The sequence below is a fragment of the Peromyscus eremicus genome, chromosome 2 (genome assembly GCF_949786415.1).
Source record: "Peromyscus eremicus chromosome 2, PerEre_H2_v1, whole genome shotgun sequence".
In the NCBI taxonomy this organism is placed as follows: domain Eukaryota; kingdom Metazoa; phylum Chordata; class Mammalia; order Rodentia; family Cricetidae; genus Peromyscus; species Peromyscus eremicus.
In genome coordinates, this window is record NC_081417.1 from 5977771 (window position 1) to 6003702 (window position 25932).

The 25932-nt window shown below is 42.8% G+C and overlaps 1 protein-coding gene across 1 annotated transcript in view; it reads left to right on the plus strand.

The window, feature by feature from the left end:
• The window catches only part of Rp1 (RP1 axonemal microtubule associated), a 357619-nt gene that overhangs the window by 196792 nt on the left and 134895 nt on the right, over positions 1 to 25932 (plus strand). Inside the window, 3 exon segments of the mRNA XM_059255599.1 lie at positions 1053 to 1185; positions 1817 to 1968; positions 4172 to 4326. Coding sequence (XP_059111582.1) covers positions 1053 to 1185; positions 1817 to 1968; positions 4172 to 4326 — 440 coding nt within the window.

The following is a 25932-nucleotide window of genomic DNA, read 5'->3' on the forward strand; positions in this document are numbered from 1 at the left end:
TGGATTTTATGGGTGGACTACAGGTGGGGTGAGTTGTGAACTGGAAGATCAGGTAGGGAGAGTGGAAAGGATATAGGGTTTAGGAGGGGAATGTAGGGAGAGATGGCTAGAACTGAGAAGCGTTTGAGGGATGGTAAGGAAACCCAGTGCTGTGGGAAATCCCCAAAATATGTGAGGGCAACCCAAATAAGGTCTCTTTAATAATAGGGTGACAGAGTCCCATCTGGCCATCTCTTGTCACCAAATAAGTTTTCCAGTATAGGGACTGGGTGGCCAAAGGGGTCTCATAGAAATCCCCAAATAACCCAGTATATTGCTAAGACAATTGGGTTGCTTTCCACAAACTGACTGCAGGGCCCATTGCTGAGGACAACATCCACACAACTCATGGGCATTTCATCCCTTATGTAGCTGGGAAGACAAACAAGTATGAAGTTACTTCGGGAAGACTTGTCTTGGTTTACTGGGATATGAAGACAAGGACATGGGGAAATAGTCCAAAGGAGCAGGGCTTCTGATCATGTTATGTCAGCAGGGAGGCAAGGGCCCTGAAGACATGCTAAAACAAGTGGACAGTTTGGGGCTTCTCTGCAGCTTGCATGTGTTGGAATGCACTTGCAGGGCAATAGAAACTTTAAAGCATTCTGTTGTGTGCCTTGCTTTGGTAATGAACATGAAAACAGATTCTCCTTTTGAGTTTCTCCAGTAGTTTACTTTTTAAGTCACTACCATAGGCAGAATTGAGATCTTTCAACTGGACAGAGTCTATTTCAAACGTCCAAGTTTCCATTTTCTTGTGGATAAAGTTGTCATAAATTTACCAACCTGCTTGGTGATGGTTAAAAGGTTAATTTTTTAAGGATGAAAATAAGTGCTTAACAAAACATTTATCAAATAAAGATCTGATCAATGATCCTAGCAAACCACTGCTAACAACCATTCTACTGCCACCATAGTGACCACTTTGAACAATCCCTGTGTGTGTTTTGTATGTAGAGATGGATGAAAAATTATAAATCACTGCATTTGATCATTGTTTCTTTTAATGCCAGGTAACAATGGAACATATGAAGAGCAAGAAGACCCTAAATTTTGTTGCAAATGTGTGGCTGTCTCGGAATCAGGCAGATGGGGACATTGTCTGTGAGCTTCCTGTAATGAAAGAAGGAGAGCCTGTTTTTCCATGTGTGTTATTAATCTTTGGTAACATATGTTGCATGTGGTGACTATTTTGTAGGTGATTGAATTTGCTTCTGCACTATATATTTGGAGAATATTTTTTCTGCTTCTCAGATTCTTGTTTCTCGTTAAAAAGCACCACTCCAGTCACCAGTAGATATAGGATTAAACAGATCTCAAAATGGTTCTTATGGTCTAGCAATAGTCAGAAAAGCTAAGGCTGTGATTATAAGGAACATCATGCACGTGCTTGTCTGGCTTTCCCAGAGCTATCTGTCCACTCACCCATCACTGCAGTCTTGACTTATTTCCTCAGAACAGTTTGATATCATTTCAACATTCAGCATCACATATAAAAGCGGGTCTCTCTCACTGCTAAGGATAAAATACCTTTCTATGCCATTTGTATACCAGCCTTTTAAGGAATTTTTTGTTTCTCCATTTGAAAAATGTCTATTTAGAACAAAAATTAAAATCTAAAGGTCAAAGGTTTTTTAATAGGAAGAAAATACAGATGGCAGATTTGCCATGTAAGTTTTTCTAGCTACTGCCTGAGAACATGTAGATCTAGGCTCTGTCTGCTTGAATTCTGAGGTAATGTATTTCATCTTGATTTCTCTCCCCATTGCTTTGGCAGTAGTGAGATACCACGTTGATGTGTATACTGGGCAGTTGAAACAAGCAGAAACAGAGTCTGAAGTCTCCCTCTGTCTCTATGGGGAAAGGGGAGACTCTGGCCTTCGACTGCTGCACAGATCCAATATGCCAGTGCGGTTTCAAAGAGGACAGGTGAGTTTCAACAAAGCTCTTTATGATGTGGCCATGTGAACATTAAAAAGGGAAGGGTGCTTGGCAGTCTTTGACCAAGCTTTAGAGCACCTTTAATTCAAGTGTCCCAACTTGAATTCCTCAAGGGTCTTGTTTTTGCTCATTTTCAAAGCTTTTCTTTGAGGTTGTTCTTGAAAGACCAATAGGGTCTGCTAAATCTGTAGTGAACAATAGAAGAAAAATACATTAAATTAGTAGTGTAAGGAAAAGAACAAACTGAGTTGAAAAGATTTAAAGGAGAATATGCATGGACATGCCCCTAATGGACTCAAAGCTTTGTTCTAGGTCAGACCACAGGGATTCTAACTTATTTCATGTCTTCCTTTAAGACAACTAGAATGACATCAAGCCCCATGTTAGGACCTTTTGTCCTATATAAAAGCATGTAATTGAACACTTGGGAGTTCTCTATGTGCATCTGCAAATCCCTCAATTTCTGGCACTTTTTGGTTGTATTTGGGAAGAAGGCACTACTTGAAAGTATAGGATTAACATGGGAAATTACTCAAAGATGTATTCCTAAGAAAAAGGAGCTGTTTGACAGGGCTGTTCTCAGATTGTTTGTTTGGCTTATGAATTCTGAAATATCAGAGAAAGTAAAACTCACCTGTGCCTTTTACTCATGAATGTCATAGAAGAGTTTCCATGGGAATGAGTAGGTGAATGGGTTCTGACTGAATGAGACCAAAAACATTATGCCCAATTTTTGTTTTCATGTGCGAACAAACTTCTAGCAGAAACAAAGCTTAGATATTATGTCATTAATCTTACTCTAAGTGTTCAGTGACATTGTCCTCTGAATTAATTGGCTGGCTTTGCATAAGGTCCAGACTCTGCCATCCTCTCACTGATATATGGTGAGGGCACCTTAGTACCCAGATGACTTGCAGTGCTTTGAGGTGGCCTAACATCAAGTGAACTAATCAAGATGCCATGCTAAGAATTTACAAGCATCTTCATGACTGGTCTTACCTTCATGAAACGTATTTCCTATACAGTGGGGCGGGTGCACTATAGATTGAAACTGAACTTGAAAAGGTGTGTAGCTGCATGCTGCATAAAGAGGAGTCAAAGGACAAGTTTAATGGCATCATTTAAAGTCTAGAATCAGAGACTAATGGTTCATTTTAGAGTTTATCCTTTTAAAAAATTATTTTTCTTAATGCATGGTATATCACAGACTTACAAAACAGTGTTAAGAAGCCAGCTGGCTTTGCGTAATAGGTGACACTTGAAAGGTACCCTGGACAGTGCAGGAAGTTTACTAAAGCACATTTAGGAGGATTCACATCCTCACTGAACTAGGTGCAGCTTTTGTCTGGATGAAGCAAGAGAAGGTTTCTATCAATACCAACCAACAGTTTGAACTTGGGAGTGTTTTGCAGTGACTAAGTTGAACTTTAATTTAGTGACACTGTAGACCGCAGCTAAGACTGCCCAACCCTGGAAGACAACACAGGCAATTCTGAATTCACATTTTTCAAAACCAGAAAATAAAGTAACATTAGCTAAAAGACAGCTGTCTTTTCTGAACACTTGTCAAATTTAATTAAATTCATGACCCTTTCCTCAGATAAACCAGCAGTCTATGAAAAAGGCATCTGGGGAGGAGTCTTTATTCTAACCAGCAGAACATTTCATTCAGGTCTTGTATCGCTAAAAAAAGTCAGTGCATTCTTGATGCAATAAACTGATTCTATTTAGGAGTGAAGATTCCAGGGTACACTGCCACGACAAACCCGAAGATGCCCTCTATTTACATTTCCAGAGGAAGGTGGTGAGCGGTGTCACTGGAGAAAGGAGGAAAGGGAAGTGAGAAAGGCAAACTTGTCTCTCATGCCTTCGCAAGTGCCAGAGCTCAACTCACTGCCAGCCGCTTCCGAAGCAGCTGCTTCTCAGGGTGGGCAGCTGGAGGCCCCTTTGTTCTGTTTCATTTCAATTCTGAAAGTCCAAAGAAGAAAATAAAATGGAAAAGAGAAAACAGCCAGAAATATATTTTAATAAATAGTAATTTGCTTATGTTTCCTTCCTTTATTGCCCATTTTTCTATTAACTGCAGTAAAGTTTTCTCTCTTCAAGCACTGTGCCACTCCTGATAGACTTGGGCTACTCTTATTGTCATTTGCTGGACTCTAGTTATTTCCATGGGGTTTTTCTCCACCAGATTGATGCATTTCAGATAGAAGCCGTGTCTCTTGGAAACCTGCAGAAGGTGCTCTTGCACTGCGAGGCTAGTGACAAAGCCCAGTACTGGTACTGTGAGAAGGTCATCGTCAAAGATCCAGGCACTGCATTAGAATCCATCTTCACCTGTGAAAGGTAATCTGGTCTGGATGTTCTTCAGGAGGAAACTGCTGAGGCTCAGCCTGTGTGTTCCTGTCAGGTCATGGGTCCTGTCCTTCCCTGAGGCTGCAAATAATGGGGCTGCCCATTGATGGCTCAGTAAAGGCTCTTCACTATGAATTTGAGAAATTTTATGATTCATTTTCCCACTGTCTACTCAATGTATCACAAGGGGTTCAATGTTTAACCCTGAAAAGTGTTATGTGAATAGACAGTGAGAAAGTTTCTTTAGTAAAATTGTAGAATTAAAACAATTTTATAAGGCAATGAAGAATGGAGTCTAGAGAGAACTTTCATTACAGAATATGTGATAGACAAAGATTCATACCTAGGTAAGGTGTGTTTTACTGAGTGATGAAGACAGCTCCCTCCATTCCTTACCTAGGATTGGTTTAAGCCCAGGTCCTCCTAAGAAATGCACACCTTGCTGAGACAGGGGTACTTGTTCACACAGAGGCAGCCTTGGTCTTCAGATATTTGCCTAGACTTTCCACCTCAGAACTCCTAGCCTTAAAGATGACATTGTGTTAATTATTGTTTAGCTTCTCAGTCACAAGTGAGGGCCCAGTCCCAACTTCAAGAATGGGATGGAGCATCTATATTGAGCCTCAAAGTAGAAAGTTGTGGATCTGATTTGAAATTTTTTGTTTGGGGATTGGATTGTGAATTTGGATTTAGTGCTGCTCCTGCTGAGACAAGCCTCTACTCCTGGCTACATTCACAGGCCCATCTTGGAATTTTGAATATTCAGTGTCCTGAGCTTCCCTAATAGATAATCAGCAGAAATACAGCTGAGACAGACAAAATGAAGGCATTGGGAAACCCAAAGGCATGGGTGTTGGTTTTTGTGGTGAGGAAAAGACACAAACATGGCAAACCCGCTAACAAGAATTTATCAAAAAGAAAAAGGAACAAAAGAAGATGTGCTCAGGCCTGTGGGAAATGCTTGAAAAGAGAGGGCAGGGTACGAGAGCCTGCCTTTTAAGGACTAGCCTGTGCATGCACACTTGGGTCCATGCGGTTACTCCATGCATGCGCATAGATTACATGGCCATGCTGTGAGTGAATTACGTGACCACATAGCTCACAGGTTTATGTAGGACATATGACCTGGAAATGACTGAGCGGAAATGACTGTCCCGCCAGAGCATGAGTGATCACGGGGACATGACTATCATTCCAGACTCTGTTTTTATAAAAGATGGTGGACAAGCGGGTATGGGGGCGTCCTGTCTCCCCAAAACTGCTTCCAGCTGACTTGGTAGGCATTGGTTGACTCTTGATGGGCAGGAGAGGATAGAAGGGGACTTCTGAGGTAGTCAGGTGTCCTGGGATGGTGGTCTGCCATCTGCTGTCCTGGAGCCGTACATCTGTCCTGGCTTGGGGCTTCATGGCTGCTTGTATCTGCGAGAGCACTAGTGAGACAGAGAGAATTTAGCAAAAAAACAAACAAACAAAATTATTATTATTATTTATATTTTTTCTTTTGGAGGGGGTCCCAGGGTGAGGTGGGGGTGGAGAGGAAGGGGTCCCGGCACCAGGAAAGTTAGTGTTATACTTATTCTGAACCAGATCCAATCCTTCCGGATGAATTCAAGCTGGTTTCTGGAGCTTAGGGAAATTTTTTTCTTTTTTTTACCTGAGATATGTCTTATCTGAGACAAATTCCAAGGCACCTGTTTCCTTTATTTGTTTAGCATCCAAGAGACACAGGCGATCAATTGCTGAGGACTGTTACTGTTCCTCACCACCTGGATGTTCTCAGTGGTCCTCCGCCTCTGGCCTTATGGTGGTCCTGTAACTGTTAGCTGAGTGGGAACCAGGAAGGAAAATCATGTGGGTTGGGACCTCACTGTTCTGCAGTTGATGGCAGGTCAGTGGATCCTGGTATCCTCTGGAACTTAAGAGAGCAGGGCCCTGTCTGTGTGACTGTGTATGAAGAGAGATTTTTCTGGGATAGAGGTGAAGTGAAAGGCTTCAGATGGGACAGGTGAATCCAGTGAGGAAAGTCCTCGAGATTACTGGCTATTGGAGTTACTCTTGAACCTTGAAGAGTCCCTGCCATTTAGGAGAAAGGGGTGAGGGGCACTGGCCTAGAGGAGAAAGAAGAACATGATCCCCAATGTAGATTGGGGGTGGGCAGGAACTATCACATGGGCTGAGGTAAGGAATGGTCTGTGACGTTCCATAGAACAGACCTGAGATGACGGAGTAAAGGACTTAACAGGCTATCTGGAGAGATGAAGATTTGGGTAGGAGGCCTGGTGGTAAGGCCGGCCTCCCATACATTAGTTCACATGGGGAAACTGAAAGAGGCTTTTTGGGAAGGACCCTGAGTGTAAAAAGAGCCAGAGTCAATAATTTTACCCAGTCAAGGTGAAGTTCCTGTGACATCTTAGTAAGAATAGATTTTAAAGACCAGTTGGTACACTCCACCTTTCCTGAGGACTGAGGACAGTATAGGATATGAAAATGCCAAGGAGCCTTAGCTAGTGTCTGAGAAATATGGGAGGTGAACTACAGACCATTATCAGACTGAAGATGCAGGAATCCCAAACCGAGGAGTGACTTCTTGGAGAGGGAGATCAACAACTGTCTGAGCCTGCTTATTAGAAACTGGGTATGCCTCCATCCAGTTCGAAAATGAGTCCAACATCACAAGGACATATTTAATTTTCCTGATGGTGGGCATATGGGTAAAATAGAGCTGCCAGTCAGTCCCTGGAAGGGACCTCTGGTCTGGTGGGTGGAAAAGTCTGATTTCCATATTTTGTATTGGGGTCTATCTTTTGGCAAATTTCACAAGAGGCAGTAATAGTTCTTAACTGCACGTTCTCAGAGGTGGACTGCAAGTGAGCTTTCACAAACTGAAACAGAGCAAGACTATTAGGGTAAAAGAGATGGTGTAGATAGGATAGAATTTGCCTAGTGTCAGGAGTTGTCTGAGAGGGTGTGGGCTGTAATGTATGGATTCCCTATGGTGGGTGGGGTGAGTCTTGGCCCCAAAGAGTTGCTGTTCTGGCTGCTTGGTAAGCCCAGTTATTTCCTTTGGAGATGATGGAGCTGTTGGTCTGATGAGAGCCGCAATGGATAATTACTATAGCCTTGGGAAGGTGGAAAGCTTTTAGCATGGCCATTATTTGGCCTGAGTTAGATATGGATCCTCCCTTTGCTGTAAGGAGCCTGTGCTCTTTTCAGATAGCAGCATGGGAAGGAGGATATGGAAAGCATATTTGGAGTCTGTGTAAACATTTAGGGATTGCCCCTGTGCCAATTGGAAGGCACAGGTGAGAGCTATTAGTTCAGTCTGTTATTATTAATATTCAGTAGTGTGTACAGGTAATGCCTGTGCTTCTATCACCTCAGTATCTGACACTATGGCGTAGCCCACTTTACAGGTCCCTTCATATAAAAAGGAGCTGCCATCTGTGTACCAGGTATGAGTGGCCTGGGGCAATGTGCCCTCCTGTATGTGTGAAGGGTGTGGCAACAGTTCCTGCAAGGTTTCAGTGCAGGAATGAGAGGGGGAATAATCAGTGTTAGGTTGAGGGAGAAGACTTGATGTATTAAGAGGCTAGCAAGTTTTGAAACTAAGTGTGACATCTTTCAGTAGCACCACCTGGAGAGAAAGAACCCTAGAGGAAGGTAAAGTTTGTAAACCTTTACAAGTTAAGAGATGGGACAGGTTGTGGTGGGAGAGGACAGTAGTAGGTGACCCAAAAGTAGCTTTTTGACTCCCTAATAAGGAGTTCAGCAGCCACTAGGGCATGAATACAGGGTGCCCATCCCTGAGTGGTAAGATCTAGTTTTTGACAGGTATGCTACAGGTGCAAAGGAGGGTCCCAGCTGATGCCCTAGGGCTCCCAGGGCAAATCCCTCCTTCTCTGCTACATAGAGGGAGAAGGGGCAGGTTAGATCTGGGAGATGAAGTGCCGGGGCCTGAAGGAGAGCATGTTGGAGCTTTTGGAAAGGTTTAGTAACAGGATGAAGAAGGGACTCATGAGGGGAGCCCTGAGCTGCCTCATATAAGGGGCAAGCAAGCAGAGAAAAGGATGGAACCCAGGACCATAGGAAGCCAGCTATTCCTAGGAAAGACAGAATCTCCTGTTCAGTCTCCTGCAAGAGACTGGATTAGATGCTTTCTATCTAAAGTAATAGCCTTGTGGGTTGGAGAAATAGTTAGACCCAAATAGGTGACTTGGGGAGTGGAGAGCTGAACTTTAGAAGGGGATACCCTGTAAACTTGGCTGGATAAGAAATTTAGGAGAGCAGAGGTGTTAGTTTGGCTAAGTCATAATTACAGGCTGCAGAGCGGAATGTCATCTACCTACTGTATTAGCTTAGAGCCAGGGAGGGACAGAGAGAGCAGGTCAGAGGCCAGAACCTGACCAAATATGTTTGGACTGTCCCTGAATCCCTGTGGCAGGACAGTTCAAGTTAGCTGTGTAGACAGATGTTTTTGTTTTTGTTTTTTTGTTTTTCGAGACAGGGTTTCTCTGTGTAGCTTTGCTCCTTTCCTGGATCTCGCTCTGTAGACCAGGCTGGCCTCGAACTCACAAAGATCCGCCTGGCTCTGCCTCCCGAGTGCTGGGATTAAAGGCGTGCGCCACCACCGCCCGGCAGTGTAGACAGATGAGTGTCAGGGTCAGTCCAGGTGAAAGCAAAGATATTTTGAGACTGAGGGCTTGGAGGAATAGAAAAGAAGGCATCCTTGAGGTGAACTGAGAAATGAGAGGTTCCTGAAGGGATAGTGGACAGGAGAGTATAGCAGTTAGCCACTACCAGATAGAGGGGGACCACTGCAGAATTAGTGGGCCAGAGGTCTTGGACCAGGTGGCAGGTTCCATTAGATTTTTAAACTGCAAGTATGGGGGTGTTAAAAGGTGAAGAGTTTGAGCAAAGCAGCTTTTTCATGAGAAGGTCAGAAATGATAGGCTTAAGTCATCTTAAGCTCTGGAGTGAGAAAGGATATTGAACTTGAGTGATATACCTGGCAGAGTCTTGCAACTGGATAGTGATAAGGGGCTGGTGCCTAGCGATAGAAGGGTTCTGGGTATCCCAAACATTTTGGTCCACCTGAGAGGCTGGCAAGGGAAATGAACTGTTAGAGTTAGTAGAGTGGGTGGCTAGGAGGAGGAGGAGGGGAGCTGCTGGTGATTCTGGAGTGAGGCGAATATGGGGAACAAATGAAATTGATGCTCTTAGTTTGGCTAAGAAATCTCTTCCCACTAGAGGTACAGGACAGGTTGGCACTACTAAAATGTGTGTGTAAAAGGAATGTCCTTAAAAATACAATTAAGTGGTGGGGTCTGATGAAGTAGGGAAGGCTGTCCCCCTACCCCAACAATAGGGAGATGAGAAGGAGTAGCTGGGCCCCAAAACTCCGTCAGGATTGAGTAGGTGTCTCCAGTGTCCATAAGGAAAGAGATGGGCCATCCAGCTACTATTATGATTACCCTGGATTCCCGGTGTGAGATGGGCGTGGACAGCTTCAGTCATCCTCGATCAAAACCAAGCCCAGGAGGTCAGCCCCGGGGGTGATCCTCATTTGATGACCCCATGCCACCAGGTACATGAGGGCCGTCAATGGGCCAATACCCCTCTAGGTGGCCCAGGGGGCGGGGGCTGGCAGGAAGCAGTGCAAGCCCAAGCCTGGTGACCTTCTTGCCTACACTTGAAGCAGGGATTCGGTGGCTTTCAGGGAGCTGGTCAGACAGCATGTGCCAGCGTTTGGCATTTTTGGTTTTGGGCCTTCTCATCTCTCCCATGATACACCTTAAATGCCACCACCAACAGTTCAGCCTGTGGGGTCAAGGGGCCTCTCTCCAAACATTTAAGCTTAGCCCTAATGTCGGGGAAACTCTGTGAGACAAAGTGGGTCATGAGTAACTGCCTGCCCTCTGGGCTTTCAGGGTCTAAGCTGGTATATTGAAGGAGGGCCTTTGTAGTTCTAGGAAATTAGATGGATTTTCATCTTTATCTTGAATTATAGTTTTTAACTTTTCATAGTTCACTGGCTTTAGGGCAGCCTTAGGGAGGCCTGCCAGGTGGCAAGTGATAAATCTATCTCTGGCTAGAAACCTGCCCTGGGTATTATAATCCCAATGTGGGTCCCGATTGGGAAGTGCTTCGGCCCCTGGTGGGTGGGTGGGCAGGGTTAGTCTGGTGTGTCTCATCTGCACGTGTTCTTGCCTGTTCCCAAATGCGCCTGTGCTCCTCAGGAAGTAGGTTATTAGAAAGTATCATATATACATCATGAAAAGTGAGATTATAAGATTGAGTGATATATTGAAATTATCTAATAAAGGAAGTAGAATTAGAGGTATAGGAACCCAGTTTTTGTTCTATCTGAGAGAGTTCTGAAAGAGAGAATGGGACATGAATTTTTACCAGTCCATCCACCTCGGCTTCCTCTCACAAGGGAGAATGGTCTGCGGGTTGGCATGGCTGGGGTCAGATCCCTTAGCAGTCCGAGAGCGGGTAGTGGGAGGTGTGAAAGTTGGAGCCAGAGGCAGGCTTTTAGAAGTATCCAGTACCAGAGGAGAAGAGGAAGCCAGAGGAGGAGCATCGGCAGCCCAGGGGTGGGGGTAGGAGCAAAAGCGGCAGTGGAATCAGCAGCGGAAGGTCGGAAAGGTGGAGGTTTGTTGGTGGGGTCTAGAGTCAGAGGTTCCTCAGGTTCAGGATTAATAGCTAGAAGCACATGAGCAGGAGAGAAGGAATCAAGAAGGGAAGGTTTAGAGCTTAGATAGAAAAGAGCCTGAATATAGGGTAACTTTTTCTATTTGCCTGTTCGCTGGCAGAAGTTAGACAGTTCCCATAAAGTATTGGGGTCTAAGGAGGTGCTAGGCAGTCAGCTTTTGTTATTAGTTAAAGCATACCTGGGCCATTTCTTAGTTCAGAGGTGGATAAGCTTAGGGATCTTTAAGTAAGGCATTAAGCTGAGAGGTTTCAGAGCTTCCAGAACACATCCTAGAGGGGAGGTGGGACTGATGTGACTGGAAGACTTACTTCCCATGTCTGCAACAGAGAGGAAAAAATAAAAAATAAAAAGTAAAAAGAATAACGTAATGACCCAAGGTCAAAGTTCCAGGAGTCCCCAGGACTAAGACTGGGTCTATAAACAGGCACAGGCCACCACCATGCTTTGCCAAGTGCGGGGGGGGGGGGGGGGGGTGCGGCTAGGCTCACACAGGTGGGGACTCCCCGGGAGTCCTATAGCATTTACTACCTCATCAGGCCAGTGAAATATGTGCGGCCAGAGGACATAGTGAGTCCGACAGTGAGAAATAAATAAGTGCAGACGTGGGAAATGGATAGAAACCTGAGCCAGCCTTAGGGATTGGCCGCAGCCAGTGAAAGCCATGGCTGGGGGCGCTCCCAGCCTCAGAGACAGAAGTGGGCGCCAGATGATCAACAACTGTTCCCACTGGTCCAAGAGGCTCTTTATACTAGCTGGAAGGGGTTAACTCACCAATCAGAGGGCCAGTGTTGTGTGCAGAAGTCCGACAGCCAGGCGAATGGAAGGCGGGCTGTCATGGACAGGGCAGAACCTCAGCACAGATTCCCAGGCTCAGAGCGCCAGGAGGACATCCAAGTCACAGCACCAAAATGTTGGTGGCAAGGAAAAGACACAAACACAGCAAACCCACTAACAAGAGTTTTATCAAAAAGAAAAAGGAACAAAAGATGTGCTCAAGCCTGTGGAAAATGTGTGAAAAGAGAGGGCAGAGTACACAGGCCTGCCTTTTAAGGACTAGCCTGAGCATATGCACTCCAGTCCACGAAGCTACTCCATGCATAGGCATAGATTACATGGTTACACTGAGCGCTAATTATGTGACCATGTAGCACACGGGTTTATGTATGACCCAGAAATGACTGAGCAGAAATGACTGTCTCACCAGAGTTTGCACGATCACTAGGGTGTGACTATCATTGGGTCTGGAGATGCTAAGATAATCTCAACTTTGAGTACCAGCAAAAAGCAAAACCCAAATTGCAAGATGATGCAACTAACAAGGAATGCCATGAATACTGGAGGGTAGCAGAGTACAGAAGAGCAATGGGGGAAGAGTCACCAGCAGGGAGCACTACAGGCCTCTCCTTTGCCTGCCTCTTGATTCACTAAGGTCAGCCATTCCTTCTCCAGGACCTTGCTGAATTCCTCCTTCTTCTCTCTCACTACCTTCACCCTGACAAATGCTCTTGTTTCATCAATATTAGATCATTGCAGTAATCTCATTAGCTTCCTTTTCTTCTTCCTTACCCTTTCCACCACTTTCAAACCACTTATACCTCTGAGCTGATTAGTTTTCATCAACTTGGGAAATCATATAGGAAGAATAAATCTCAGTGGAGGAATTACCTCCATTAGATTGGCCACCAGGCACATCTGTAGGACCATTTTCTTGATTAAAGATTGACAAGGGAGTGCCAACCCACTGTGGGCAGTGTCACCTCTGCATAGGTGGTCCTGGGTTGTAAAGAAAGCAGGCTCAGCAAGTCATAGGGAACAAACCAGTAAACAGCATTCTTCCATGGCCTCTGCTCAGTTTCTGCCTCCAGGATTCTGACTTGGCTTAATTCCATAGTGGCCTGTAAACTGTAAGCCAAAGAAACCCTTGGTACCTAAGTTGCTTTAGGCCAATGTTTTATTGCAGCAACCGAAACTATGCTACATCAACCACCAAAGTTACCAGCATTGCTCTGACTCCACCTGAACTTTTCTCAGTTATCTTTGTTGTAATTTGAATTTTTACCTTTAATATTTTATCAGATAGTTTTTCCTCTTAAACTTTTGAATTAAAAAGAGGGGAAATATTCTGAAAGCTACATTTTAGTCACATCTCTCTACGTTTATAAATTTTCAGCAATTTTAATTGCCTAACCAAAAAACAAAGCTAAGCAAAACAAACATACAAAGACAAGCAAACAAACAAACCTTGCTGTCCTGTCTGTTAGAGGCTATACCCTGAACTCCACCCTACAAACTTCCAATTTGTTCATATAGCTATCCTCTTGCAAGATTTTGTGAAATAGGAGCATTTTTTATCACCTGAAAAGGTTCTGTTTTACCTTCCCTCTGCCCATGGAGTATGCCCTGGTTTACTCAGGAATGCCTTTTCCCATTCTCCTTTCCCTATCACAAGTTCATCCTTCAAGGTCTTGTTCAGACTTAACCTCTACCATAATATGGTCAACTAGAAGCCACAACCCTCTCCATGTGATAGGGACACACGGTACTGAAGAGGGCAGCCTGCTCCACACACAGTTTCCAGGCATCATAGACAACCTTATTTTACACTCTACATCTGAGGGCTACAGAGTACTTGACTGGCCCTCAATTTTCATGTTCTTCTTCGATTCTGTCATACCAAACCAAGTGATTTCTTTCATATGTAAAATCTTCCTACTTCTTATTTATGATGCTAACATAACATCATCTGGAAGGAAGAGATAATTAGTGCCAACTGAGTTGGAGTTAAAACAAGTTTCACGACAACATATATGAAACAACTAAAAGTCAGTTAAAAGATATGCACCATCCGGACATATCAAATGCCAGTGTCTGATGCCCTGAACATTAGATGCTAATGTTCAATGCCCCAAACAGAGAAGGTCATGAAGAAATGGTGGCCAGTGTTCATCCTTCCAGAACTCTGATGAGAACACTCACTCCTTCCCATTATCCAGATATAAAGAGGTGGGAGAGAGCCTGCATCCTTAGTTCTGAAGGAAGCAGGAACATGACTTTGGGAATGGAACAAAACACAGCAGAAACGATCATTCAGAAGTCACCAGCAATGGCTTCTGTGTAGTGTCAGCCTGGGCAGATGGAGTCTGGAAGGTTGCATTCAGGGTGGGAGGAGTCAGCAGCCACACAAGGACTGGCGTGTACAAGGTCCTTGTTCTCCCAGAGGTAGGAGCTGTGTAGGGTGTGCCCTGAGTCATTTTTTCTGGGGTGTGGGGGTAGAAATGTTCAGCTAGACACATCACAAAGGGAAAAAGTAAGATCATCTTGGTCATGCTCCTTGGAGAATCCTCCAAGAGCAAGTGTTGGCAGGCACACCTGCATGTGTGTGGAGGGCTGCCATCTGCTTGCCCTTCTGAGAGCTAGCGGAAATACTTAGGTAAAATGTAGAGCAGAGCTCATAGCGACTTTGCACTATAGATGCTTCCTACGAGTTTCTCATCACTCATTTCCCTCAGCACCCATATCCTTATGGTTTTGCTTTACTTTTATGCCTAAAGATACTATTTTCTGCCCTTTGTATGTGTAGTATAGATAAAAGTACATGTCACAGAATGTCTGCCATGTAGGCAGGTTTGGCCACTTAAGGTTTGGAACAACAACAAAATTATCCTATTTGAATAAGGAAAACATTTGTGTGAGTTTATTAATAGATTTATATTTTTTTATTTACTATTTGCATTAACTTCCTGTGGCTGATGTAATAAATGGCCACAAACCTGGTACTTTTAAACAACAGGGATTTAGGCATTTCAGAGTTGGCTGAACCATACTGCCTTTGACCACCATGGAATCTTATTCCTGCTCACCCCTCCTGGCTGCTGCTGATCCTTGATGTTCCAGGGATTTTACCAGCATTACTTGGAAACCTGTTGCCGTGGTCATGTGACTTTTGCCACTTAAGGCTTTTTAATTTTTTTATAACATGCTAGCCATTGGACTAAGTCCATCTGACTCCAGTGAGAGCTTAAAGATTACTTCTGCAAGCACCTGCTTTAAATAGTGGGAGGTTCTAGGTGAGCTGGCTTTTTGGGAGGATTCAAATCTAGGATGCTACTGGAGTGAATCTTGCAGTATATTGTGCAGTGAAAGCTTCAAGGTTTCTGAGCTATTGAATTTCATGCAGTATTATGAGTGATCTTATTTGTGATGGTAAAATCATTAAAAATGAGTTAGTATCTATATTTAACACAAAGACTGTTATTTGTGATGTTTGTGGTAACCTAGTAGGCTTAAAGGCTAGCATTGCCAAGAATCCAGGGTCACCATCTGCTGTTCCTTACCTATTTCTAAGATGACTTGACATGAACTTGTACAAACAAGTTATTTGAATGAAAGGCCTACCTGTGGGAGGGACACATGGGGATTGTAAAGCTAAATGCAAATAACTGATGTTTATTTAAAAAAACTAAATTGACTTTTCAAGGCAGAGCACAGCACCAGCCTTGTTTCCTCCAAATAACACTGTGGTCAGAGAGGCAGGGTGACACTCAGGCACGTTGACTAAAGAAAGAGGGTGCTCCTTAGGATTAACAGCTCAGCTACCACCTTAAAATGTTCTTGCCTCAGTTCAGATACTCCTCCCCTTCTTCCTCCTTTCTTCTTCATCCATCACTTTCTCTTCCTACTTCTCCTATCCTTGTTCTTCTCTTTGAGAAAAGTTAAAAACACATACTTTGGGCAAAAGTGAAAGGAAAACAAAAAGTATAAAGAGGTTTCTACCATGGATCAGACTAACCAGCCACAAATCCTAAGTCCTGGGGTGTAGTGTGGGTTCTCTATTTTGGTTCCAACTCATCTATTTTTCCACAATCCTTGGTGCCTTCTCTCTATTTACTTGCCTTTTTAAAAAATATTATTATAAAACTTGGAACTACAAAGCACTACACACTGAAATGAATAAGACCCAAGGTTTGTACATCTCCATGAACTCCTTCGTATCTTCCTCCTGACTGCTTTAAAGAGTCAATTGTTTCACTGAAATAACTACAGGGCCTGCAGACAAATGAGGCCTGTCTTTGGACAGGGAGGCTCATGGACCTTCCTTGCTTCCTCTGGGGGCCATAGAAGCTGAGGCTGCCCCCATCAGACAGCAGGACCAGACCAGATCTACAGACAGTGCTCTCTGCTCTCCTTAGCCGCCGGTTTTCTCAGTGGGTGCTGCCTTTCCGTGTTTGCCTAACACTTGGCATATTCACCACCACATTCACTGGTGAACTGACAGAGGCTGTGTAGCCTCTTTCCAGGAGTGTTTTCTGAAGCCTGTGTGGTTTCCATCATCACCTTTCATAGGACACAGGCTGTTAACCCAGTGCCTAATTTAACCAGATGTGTGTGTGTTCGTCTGCCTACCTTATTTCATCTCATAATAGACTTCCTCAAGGTTGGAAGATGTCTCTCATGTTTACTTTCAGTCTCCACCATGTTTTCTAGAATATAATGGGATACTCAAGACACCATGGTCTTTAAGGGAAATCATGGTGACTGTTTGGAATTAGAACATGAAATCTTTTTTTTCCTTTTTTTTTAATTATGAGATTTTTCTATTTATTTTACATATCAACCACAGATTCCCCTGTCCTCCCTCCTCCCATCCCCAGCCTTCCCTCCCAGTCCACCCCCAATTCCCACCTCCTTCAAGGCAAGGTCTCCCATGTGGAGTCAGCAGAGCCTAGTACACTCAGTTGAGGCAGATTCAAGCCCCTTCTTCCTGCACCAAGGCTGCTCAAAGTGTCTCACCATAGGCACTAGGTTAAAAAAAGCTGGCTCATGAACTAAGGACAGGTCCCAATTGCACTGCCTGGGAGCCCCCTATACAGTTCAAGTTAACCAACTGTCTTGCTTATTCAGGGGGCCTAGTCCAGTACCATGGGGGCTTCTCAGCTATTGGTCCACAGTTCATGTGTTTCCACTAGTTTGACTAGTAGTCTCTAGTTTTTCCAGTCATGGTCTCTATATCCCTTGCTCATAGAATCCCTTCTCTCTCTCTCTCTCTCTCTCTCTCTCTCTCTCTCTCTCTCTCTCTCTCTCTCTCGTCGATTGGGCTCCTGGAGTTCTGCCTGGGTCTCGGCCGTGGATCTCTGCATCTGCTTCCATCAGTCACTGGATGAGGGTTCTATGATGACAGTTAGGGTGTTTGGCCATCTGATCACCAGAGTAGGTCAGCTCAGGCACTCTCTTGACCATTGCTAGTAGTCTGTGATGGAGTAATCTTTGTGGATTCCTGGGAACCTCCCTAGTACTCTGCTTCTCCCTATTCCCATGGTACCTTCATTTATCATGGTATCACTTTCCTTGTTCTCCCACTCTGTTCCTGTTCCAGCTCGAACCTCCCGCTCCCCTAAGCTCTCATTCCCCCATCTCTTGCCCTCCATTACCCCTTCTCACCTCCAGTTTGCTCATGTAGATCTTATCCATTTCTCCATCGCTGGTGATCCATGCATCCTTCCTAGGGTCCTCCTTACTAGCTAGCCTCCCTGGAGCTGTGGGTTGCAGTCTGCTTAGCATTTGCTTTACATCTAGTATTCACTTGTGAGTGAGTACATACTACGAACATGAAATCTTAAAGGTTTAATTATGCCTCAATTTTTATTATGATTCATAAACAAAATGGTCACTTAATTCCCATTTTCAAGTGTTAACAAAGTCCAAGAGTAATTTTTAGAATTAACACAGGAATAAAAAAAAAAGAAAGAAAAAGAAAAAGAAAGAAAGAAAGGACTTATATCTTACTCATGTAGAATTTTAATCATAGCACAATATTTGTTTCAGGGTAATTTAGTTTTGAAAACTGGAAATTATCAGTTGAGCTATGGTGAGAGACATTCTCCCATGACCACCTCTCCACTGCTACATTGTGGTTGCAAGACCCCTGAGTGCAGGTGGGCTGCATCTTACAGCAAGACATTGTTGAGCCTCTGCAAGCCTGATTATGGCCACCTACCCCCACTCACCCCTACCCATCCCACCCACCCCCATTGTTGTAATATCCTAAGCATTTCCCTTACTTAATCGTTTTGCAAGTTCTGGAGGTCATACCAAGAAGATCACAGGAAATGCCTGTGCCCTCAGGAAATTATAATCAAAATCTTGTTCATAGGACAAACAAAACATCATGGATGCTCAGGAAGTGTTTTCTAAATTAGTGAACTTACAAATAAGTCATAGACTCAGTCCTGTGCTGTAAAGGACAGGAAATGACCCTGGAGCAGCCATGTTGACACTGTACTCTTCTTTTGTATATGTCCATTTGATAGGAAGAACTTCCTCTCAGAGTGTGCAGGGGTTGTGGTGATGAATTTCAAATGAAACCAGCTAACTTCCTTGGCCACAGGCTTTCTAGTCTTAAAATTCTTATCAGTAAAGTAGTCTGGATCCTTCCTTAAACATTCTCCATGTCAGTGCTCATGTGTAGTAACTGATTTTATTCCCTCCTATTTGTTGAAATCTTCATCCTTACATGTGCAAGACAAGCAGCTGTCCATCTCATGAAACTTTCCCTGCTTTCTCATCAAGACTGAACTCATGTTTACTCTCTTTAAAATCCTCAAGTGCTTCAATGAGCACTCCATTCAGTATGTGTACATGGCATCACTATCATTGTGAAAGTGTTTTTCTTGGGTACCAGATGATAATCTTCTTAAGAACAGGGCCTCATGTATTTCATTTTAATTTCCAGCATGGTTTCTCGTACCAAGTGGGGATTTAGTTAATATTTCTGAAAAAAAAAAAAAAGACAAAAGGGAGAAGAGCGTGAGCACCATGGAATACTAAGTTGGGAACCCTTAGAGGTTACATAATATTCATATTAGTTCTCTACCATAAGAACAACTTCAAATGTTTAATTAAAAGTTTTTTATGCATCTGCTTATTTTCAAAATAATTAACCTATGAACAAATCATTTCCTTTTTGCTTTCTGGAAATAGAAGGAAATAATAAGCAATATAGATTTAAAAAGATATAGACATTTTGATAAAGTACAGAAATGTAAAGCACTTTTTATAGAATAAAAGAATAATAAAAATTATCAGGAGATAGTGAGCAATCATTTAGCTTCACTGACTTTTTTCTGAAAGAGGCCTGTATTAATCATCCCTTGCTATTCTGAGCATGTATTTGGTTGCCACATATTTCCATGCTCTTTGTCACTTTGAGCCATTTCTTGGTGAGAAAGTGACGCAAAGTAATGGTGGGAAAATGACAGGATGAGGTACAGGGTGAGTCTCCTGCTCTTTTTTCTTTTTGGTTGGAGGTGGAGGCAAAGACTCTAGTATTTCTTCTACAATTTTCAATACTAGTATTCAGTTCCCTATCAAAAACGTATTGAATGAAAAAATGCAATAAAAGGATGAGGACATGATGGCTATTAGTGTATTGAGAAGATTTCTATTGTAGATATAAGAGAGAAAGCAGGCAGAGAAAAGAGTCGAGGCTGAATTTGGCCAGAAGACCACACTGGACTATGAGAGGAAAGAGGGGGAGTCAGAGCAAGACAAGAGCCACTGACCAAGAGAGGTAGCCTGGGCCAAGAGAACAAGAGATCTGTGTAGCCAAAATAGCTGGATTATACAAGAATCAGGCTGGGAGGACGCAAAGTGGAAGCCCAGCCCCGGGGTCGGGGGAGAAGTTTAGGGGAGGGGCAGGATGGAAAGTTCTGGTAAGGATACACAGGTTTGTCCTGGGTCTGAGACCTGACATTGCAGCCTTCTGTTGATGATAAAGGAGTACAGTAATCTCTTGTATAGCTAGTTCCTGCTGAAATTGGGGCATCATTGTCTGGTGGGGGGTGTCAGGAAGGTTGGAATGATAGTCAAAGGGTATCCTGGGACACATCTGTTTCACTAGCTGCCCAGGTTCTGTGGAACCACCTGTGGCTAGGGAAGTGCAGGACACTTTGGAGCCATCTGGGATGGAGGCTCCAAGGAACACCTAGGACTAGAACACTGACGGCCGTTTGTAGTCTTTACTTGATTGCAAATTTGTTGGTGCAGACATAGACTAGAGATAGAAGGTAAAGTCAAGGAGAGTAGGGGAGATTTTTTATCTTGGGTGTACACTTCAAAGTCCTGGTAGTTGGGAAAGGTGAGTCTCAAGACCAGAGAGAGAAAGAGAGAGAGAGAGAGAGAGAGAGAGAGAGAGAGAGAGAGAGAGAGAGAGAGAGAGAGAGAGACCCTCAGAAATAGCCAGTAGGTGGGGAAACTAAGGATGTTGGTTGACAGGCATACTTATCTGGAATCCTTTTGACCTGTGAGACAGGTAGATCAAAGTCTCCCTGAAGCTTACATGAATTTTTTAAGTTTACAAAAAGAGATCAATGTTTTAGACATGTTAGCATTCCCACTGTTTGTAATCTGTACTGTCTGTAATCCACATTGTAGAAAAAGCAGTAGACTTGTGCCTTTGAGTCATCATAAAAGCTTGGGAACCCAAGATTGATTCTGAGTTACAAGTATCTGTGAGTTTATCTTCTTTTGGAGTCAGAGTTGGAATCTGGCAGCAAGGTCAACTGTTTGTCTTGTCAACTGGAGGCCTGATTTTTACATACGAAGAGAAGGCAGCTGTAGTCTTGGGGGAGGAGCTGGTATGCTTGCTGTTGTTAAACTGACAGAACTACAGTTGTCAACACCTAGTTGTCAACACCATCAGAGATTTGAAAAGGATAAAAAAAATAAAACTTTAGACATATATCTTTAAGTAAATTTTTGTTAATCTGAGTAAACTTTAGGAATCTATCCTGGTGTTGAATGTAGTTGGCAAAGACATAAATGGTTAGATTATATATCTCTAAGTCAGTTTATGTTAATTTGAATAGACCTTAATAACCTTAGGAATTTTTAAACCTTGATTATATTTAATCATAAAAATTCATCCTAATCCAAGATATTTCAGAGATCTGCTGTTGTCTCCTTAGTCTAAAAAGGAGATACAATGATAACCAGAAGGCTCGGTAGGACTAAGAAGTTTTATAATTGTTGCTTTACACTGCATGGTTATGTTAACCAAAGTGGTGGTGAAGTTACATGGTATGTATCCCTTAATCTTAGCAAAGATGGCTGGCAATCACATGGTTTCTTCCATCTTGATGAGGTCACCAGACAAGATGGAGACAAGTCACATGGTTGCTATTTAAAATATTTATTTTCCTAATGGATCTATCTTTTAAACAAGAGTTGAACCCAAGTTACATATACAGTAAGTAGATATATTTTTCTAAATAAGAGTTGAATCACATATATCACATATAGCAAATTAAGATTCAACCTTAGGTTATAAGTTTTTGTTTTCATTTTTTTTATTTATTCTTCTCTCATATATTACATTCTGACCACAGTTTCCCACCCTTCTCCCCTCTCACTCTCTCCTCCCTTCCTTAATTCACTCCATTTCTCTTCAGAAAAGGGCAGGCCTCCCAGGGATATCAATCAAACATGGCATATTAAGCTGCAATAAGACTAAGCACCTCCCCTCATATTAAGACAGGATGAGGCAACTCTGTCAGAGGAAAAGAGTCCCAAAAAGAAGGCAAAAGAGTCACATGCCACTGTTAGGAGTCCCAAAAGAAGATAAAGCTATACAAGCAAAACATATATGCAGAGGACCTAGCTCAGACCCACATAGGCTCCCTGGTTGCCAGTTCTGTCTCTGCGATTCCCTATGAGCCCAGGTTAGCAGATTTTGTGGGTTTTCTTGTGATGTCCTTAAACCCTTTGACTTCTACAATCCTTCCTCCCCCTCTTCTGCAGGATTCCCCAAGCTCTGCCTAATGTTTGGCTGTGGGTTTCTATATCTGTTTCCATCAGTTGCTAGCTGAAGCTTCTCTGATAATGATTATGCTAGGCTCCTGTCTGTGAGTATAGCAGAATATAATTTGGAATCACTTTATTGACCTTTTTTTTTTTTTTTACCAATTGTGTTTGGTTCTTTCATAGGTCTCTGGACTATCCAGCCTCTAGTACTTGGCCCTCCAGGCAATGTCAGAGGTGGGCTGTCTGTTGTGGCATGATTTTCAAGATTTCTCATTCATCCATTGGCCACTCCTATAATTTCTTTACCACCTTTGGTTACAAGTTTTAAGCCAAGTTTTTATTATAGATTTTACAGGTTTTTTGACTGTACCCAATGAATGTACAGATAAAGAGTGTTTACACGATAGTATGGAAAGCTTTCTGGAGAGCAGAACACAAAGAAATTGTAGAGAGAAAAGACTTTCAAGACTGGAAAGTTGAAAAACTTTCAGATATAAGACTTTGGGATCATTTGCTTGTGCAGTGGAAGAGATTGTTAATATCTATGAGAATTTGGAACTTGAGTGGGCCATCTTTGGCCATTAAGCTGTACTGAGGCCAAGCTGTTTGCAGTAATATAGCAAGGCTTTAATAAAAATCTTAGTCCAAGGAAAGAATTGAGTCCAAGGAGAAGAGGAGAAAGGATAAAAAAACAAATTCCATCAGAGGGATAGTTCCAATAAGCTCCAAGAGGGGGCTTGGAGACAGAGAACAGTGTAGTCAGGAGGGATAAGGAAGAACAAGCAGTAACTCCACCCAAGGGGAGAGTTCTTATATTGTAGAAGCCATGGTGGCATAGAGAAGCATAGGTTTAGTAAGCAGAGAGTTGCCCAAGTGGTGGGAACCTCGAGGGTGTATTAGGGAGATGCCCACATGTTGGGAACTCCAGAGGGCATAGCAGGGTCCAGAAGATAGAGAGAAAGAGAGATGTCCAGGTGATGGGTGCCTCAAAAAGCATGCCGGGCTTCAGGAGCCAGAGAGAGGACACTTACTAAGTAGTGAGAAGAGGCAGATGGTAAAAACAGGTGGAGGGAAGAAGTGGCTGAAGAGTCCGGCTCTAGAGTTTGGAGTCATATATGTCGGGTGGCAGAAGCCAGCAAAACTCAGCTCATATGTTTTAGGGCAGTGCGACCAATCCTTTCCTATTCTCATCATGAAGACACAGATAATCTTTAGCTTTAGCTTTTCTATGGAGCCAGTGAAAAGGGGCTCCCTGGTAATTAGGGATGGAATGTTATATATGCACTTGCTAATATCTGGATACTGTGTACAGTAATCTGGGGCAGCAAGCTTATACAGCTTACCTTGTATTCTACTCCCTTTACATCACTTCCTCAAAGCCCAGTTCTCCAGCACTCCTGTTTGGGGCTTTGGGGAACTTTGCTGAGCTAATACAAAAATCTGAGTCATAATCTCTAACTCCTAACCCTAGCTAGTTAACTTTGTGCTTTTGAGGGTTTTCTTATAACATAGTTTGATGCACAAACTAAAGTATTCATGGAAGGGCTTGGCTGCATGCCTAGACAGACATGCCGAAGCAGATATATGAAAGAATACATGGACTTAGCACATGTTAGACAGGCCTGCAGAAGCATATATATATATATATAAAAATAGAGAGGCTTGGCTGCATTTATAGGTAGGCATGCAGAAGCACACATATAAAAAAATAGAGACGTATACTGTAGGCAGATCAATTTAGGGCAGCAACAATACACTCTGCTGTCTTCATGAGCCTCTGCTCTTTGGAGGGAAGACTTGGTGGTGAGCTAAAATTCAGAGAGATTGTCAGAGACTGTCCATACTGGTCTTAGATTCTGAATCCTCCTCTTTTGGCCTCCTGAGTATTAGCATCACAGGTGTGTTTTACTGTGCTCAGCATATAAAACCATTTTCTAAAAAATCCCTAGGATCAACTCTAAGGAATTCATTTATTTCAAGTGTGATGTTCACGGAAGAAGATTAAAAGTAATAGTCTTGATTTCAGTAAATCTGAGCCTAGCATAAACTAGAAGGGATTGTATATAGTAATATTCAAGCAATGTGGTGGCTATGGGTCACCATATCACTTTTACTGCATCTTCAGGAAAAAGAATGAGTGGTGACAAAAGAAATAAACAAGAGGCAAGACCAAAGAGTATGGTTTTAAGTCAGTCAATACACCTGGATTTAGTGACAAGAATGAAAAATTCAGTAAAACTAGTTTTCAAAAGATAATCTTGAAGATGACTGTCATGTAACTCAGTTTTAAGAAAGAAATCTAAGTATTTGCAAATTAGAACATCAAAGAACCAGTCATTTCCTTTGGATTTTCAGCACTGTTACTTTGCCAAAGTTTTCTGTTGTGGTTTGAACACTTGTCCTCAGTTGGTGGAACTGTTTGAGAAGGATTAGGAGGTGTGGCCTTATTAGAAGTAATGTATCAATGGGGGTAGGCTTTGAGGTTCCAAAACCCCATGCCATTCTCATTTAGCCTCTTCTCTGGCTTGTGGTTGTGTATCAAGATGTAAGCTCTCAGCTCCAATACTTTGTCTGCCTGTCTGCCTGCTGCCATGCTCCCACCATGATGTTCATGACTCATCCTCTGAAATTTTAAGCCTCAATAAATTTTTCTATAAGTTTTTGGGTGGTGGTGTTGTGTCATGACAATAGATAGGGAAAACTAAAATACTTTACATGTTTTCTTCTATTGGAAAAGTTCCTTTTTTGCATATTGTTGAGTCTCATCCGACTTTTGGTCTCATAGACCCAACCAGCCTTAGCAATACTGTGGTGACTCCTTTTGAGGTGAATCTGATCACCATTTCCGTGTCTGTTAGTCCAAGATCTGGAGAGAATATCTAATTAACTAATCCAGATATCTCATTGTATTGCCAACATTAAAATCCAAGGTTCAGTTTTTCATAGCCTATCTGAAAAAGGATGTGTTCCTGTTAGTTCACTAACAATCACTCCAAGTATATTTGCTATAATATCAATGAAGCATGAAGTACTGTGCTTGGCAGTGAATCTCAAGAGTAATCACTGACATTTCTTACTTATTTATCATGTTCAGAAATCATGACTGATTAATACATGTCTAATTCTATTTTACTATGTAATAGGAAGATTATTTTCCTCAGAGATGGGGAAATAGATTTAGAGAGATCCAGATTCTATCCTATTCTCATCCTTTCTCTCTCTCTCTCTCTCTCTCTCTCTCTCTCTCTCTCTCTCTCTCTCTCTCTCTCAGAGGTCTTATGTGGTCCTGGCCTTGTGTTCATTTTGTATCTTTGACTGTTAATTAAATGCTGGAAGGACAACTTTCACTACTATGCCCAGTTTATGTGTGAATGAATAGTCTACTAAATGGGCCTCCTCCCTCAACCCTGAATCTTATGCAAATGCTTTAAAAAAAAAAACCGAATTGCACTACAAAGCTCAGTCCTGAAATTCACCATTCTCCCATCTCTGTCTCCTGAATGCTGGAATGATAGTGGGCTTACTACACATGATAGTTTAAAATTACTATGGAAACACTCTTTCTGGAAAGATGGGTACAGTAATCAAAACCCATTTAATTAATCAAGATTGTATAATTTGTGAAAACTAAAAGTATAGCATATATCATATATGTCATTAGATTGTAGCAGAGAAAGATTAAGCACAATGTGAGTTGCAGCAACCAGGAGATGAGATCTCTTGTAGCTTTCTCAAATGAAGAGATAAGTGATCCGAACAGCTGGCTAGGACTGTACATGCTCACAGTTCACCTTACAGTACCATCTGGCCACCATCTGGTGATTTCAAGGCTAGTGTGGTGGATTGGTCCTGTAGCTCTGGCTCTTGACATCTCAGATCCCCACACAAGTATCCTGTACCCCTACCACCTCATGTACCAGTCTCCCCCTAAGGTCTAACACATGAAGCCAGCCCGTCATGTGTTTTGACACTGCGGCTGTCTCTCTCTGTGGCACCATTCCTGACCTTGGCAGTGCCTATCAGGCAACTGCTTATTGTTCAGCCTCCAGTTAAGTCCTGCCTCTTTGTTGAAATATTTTTGCTCA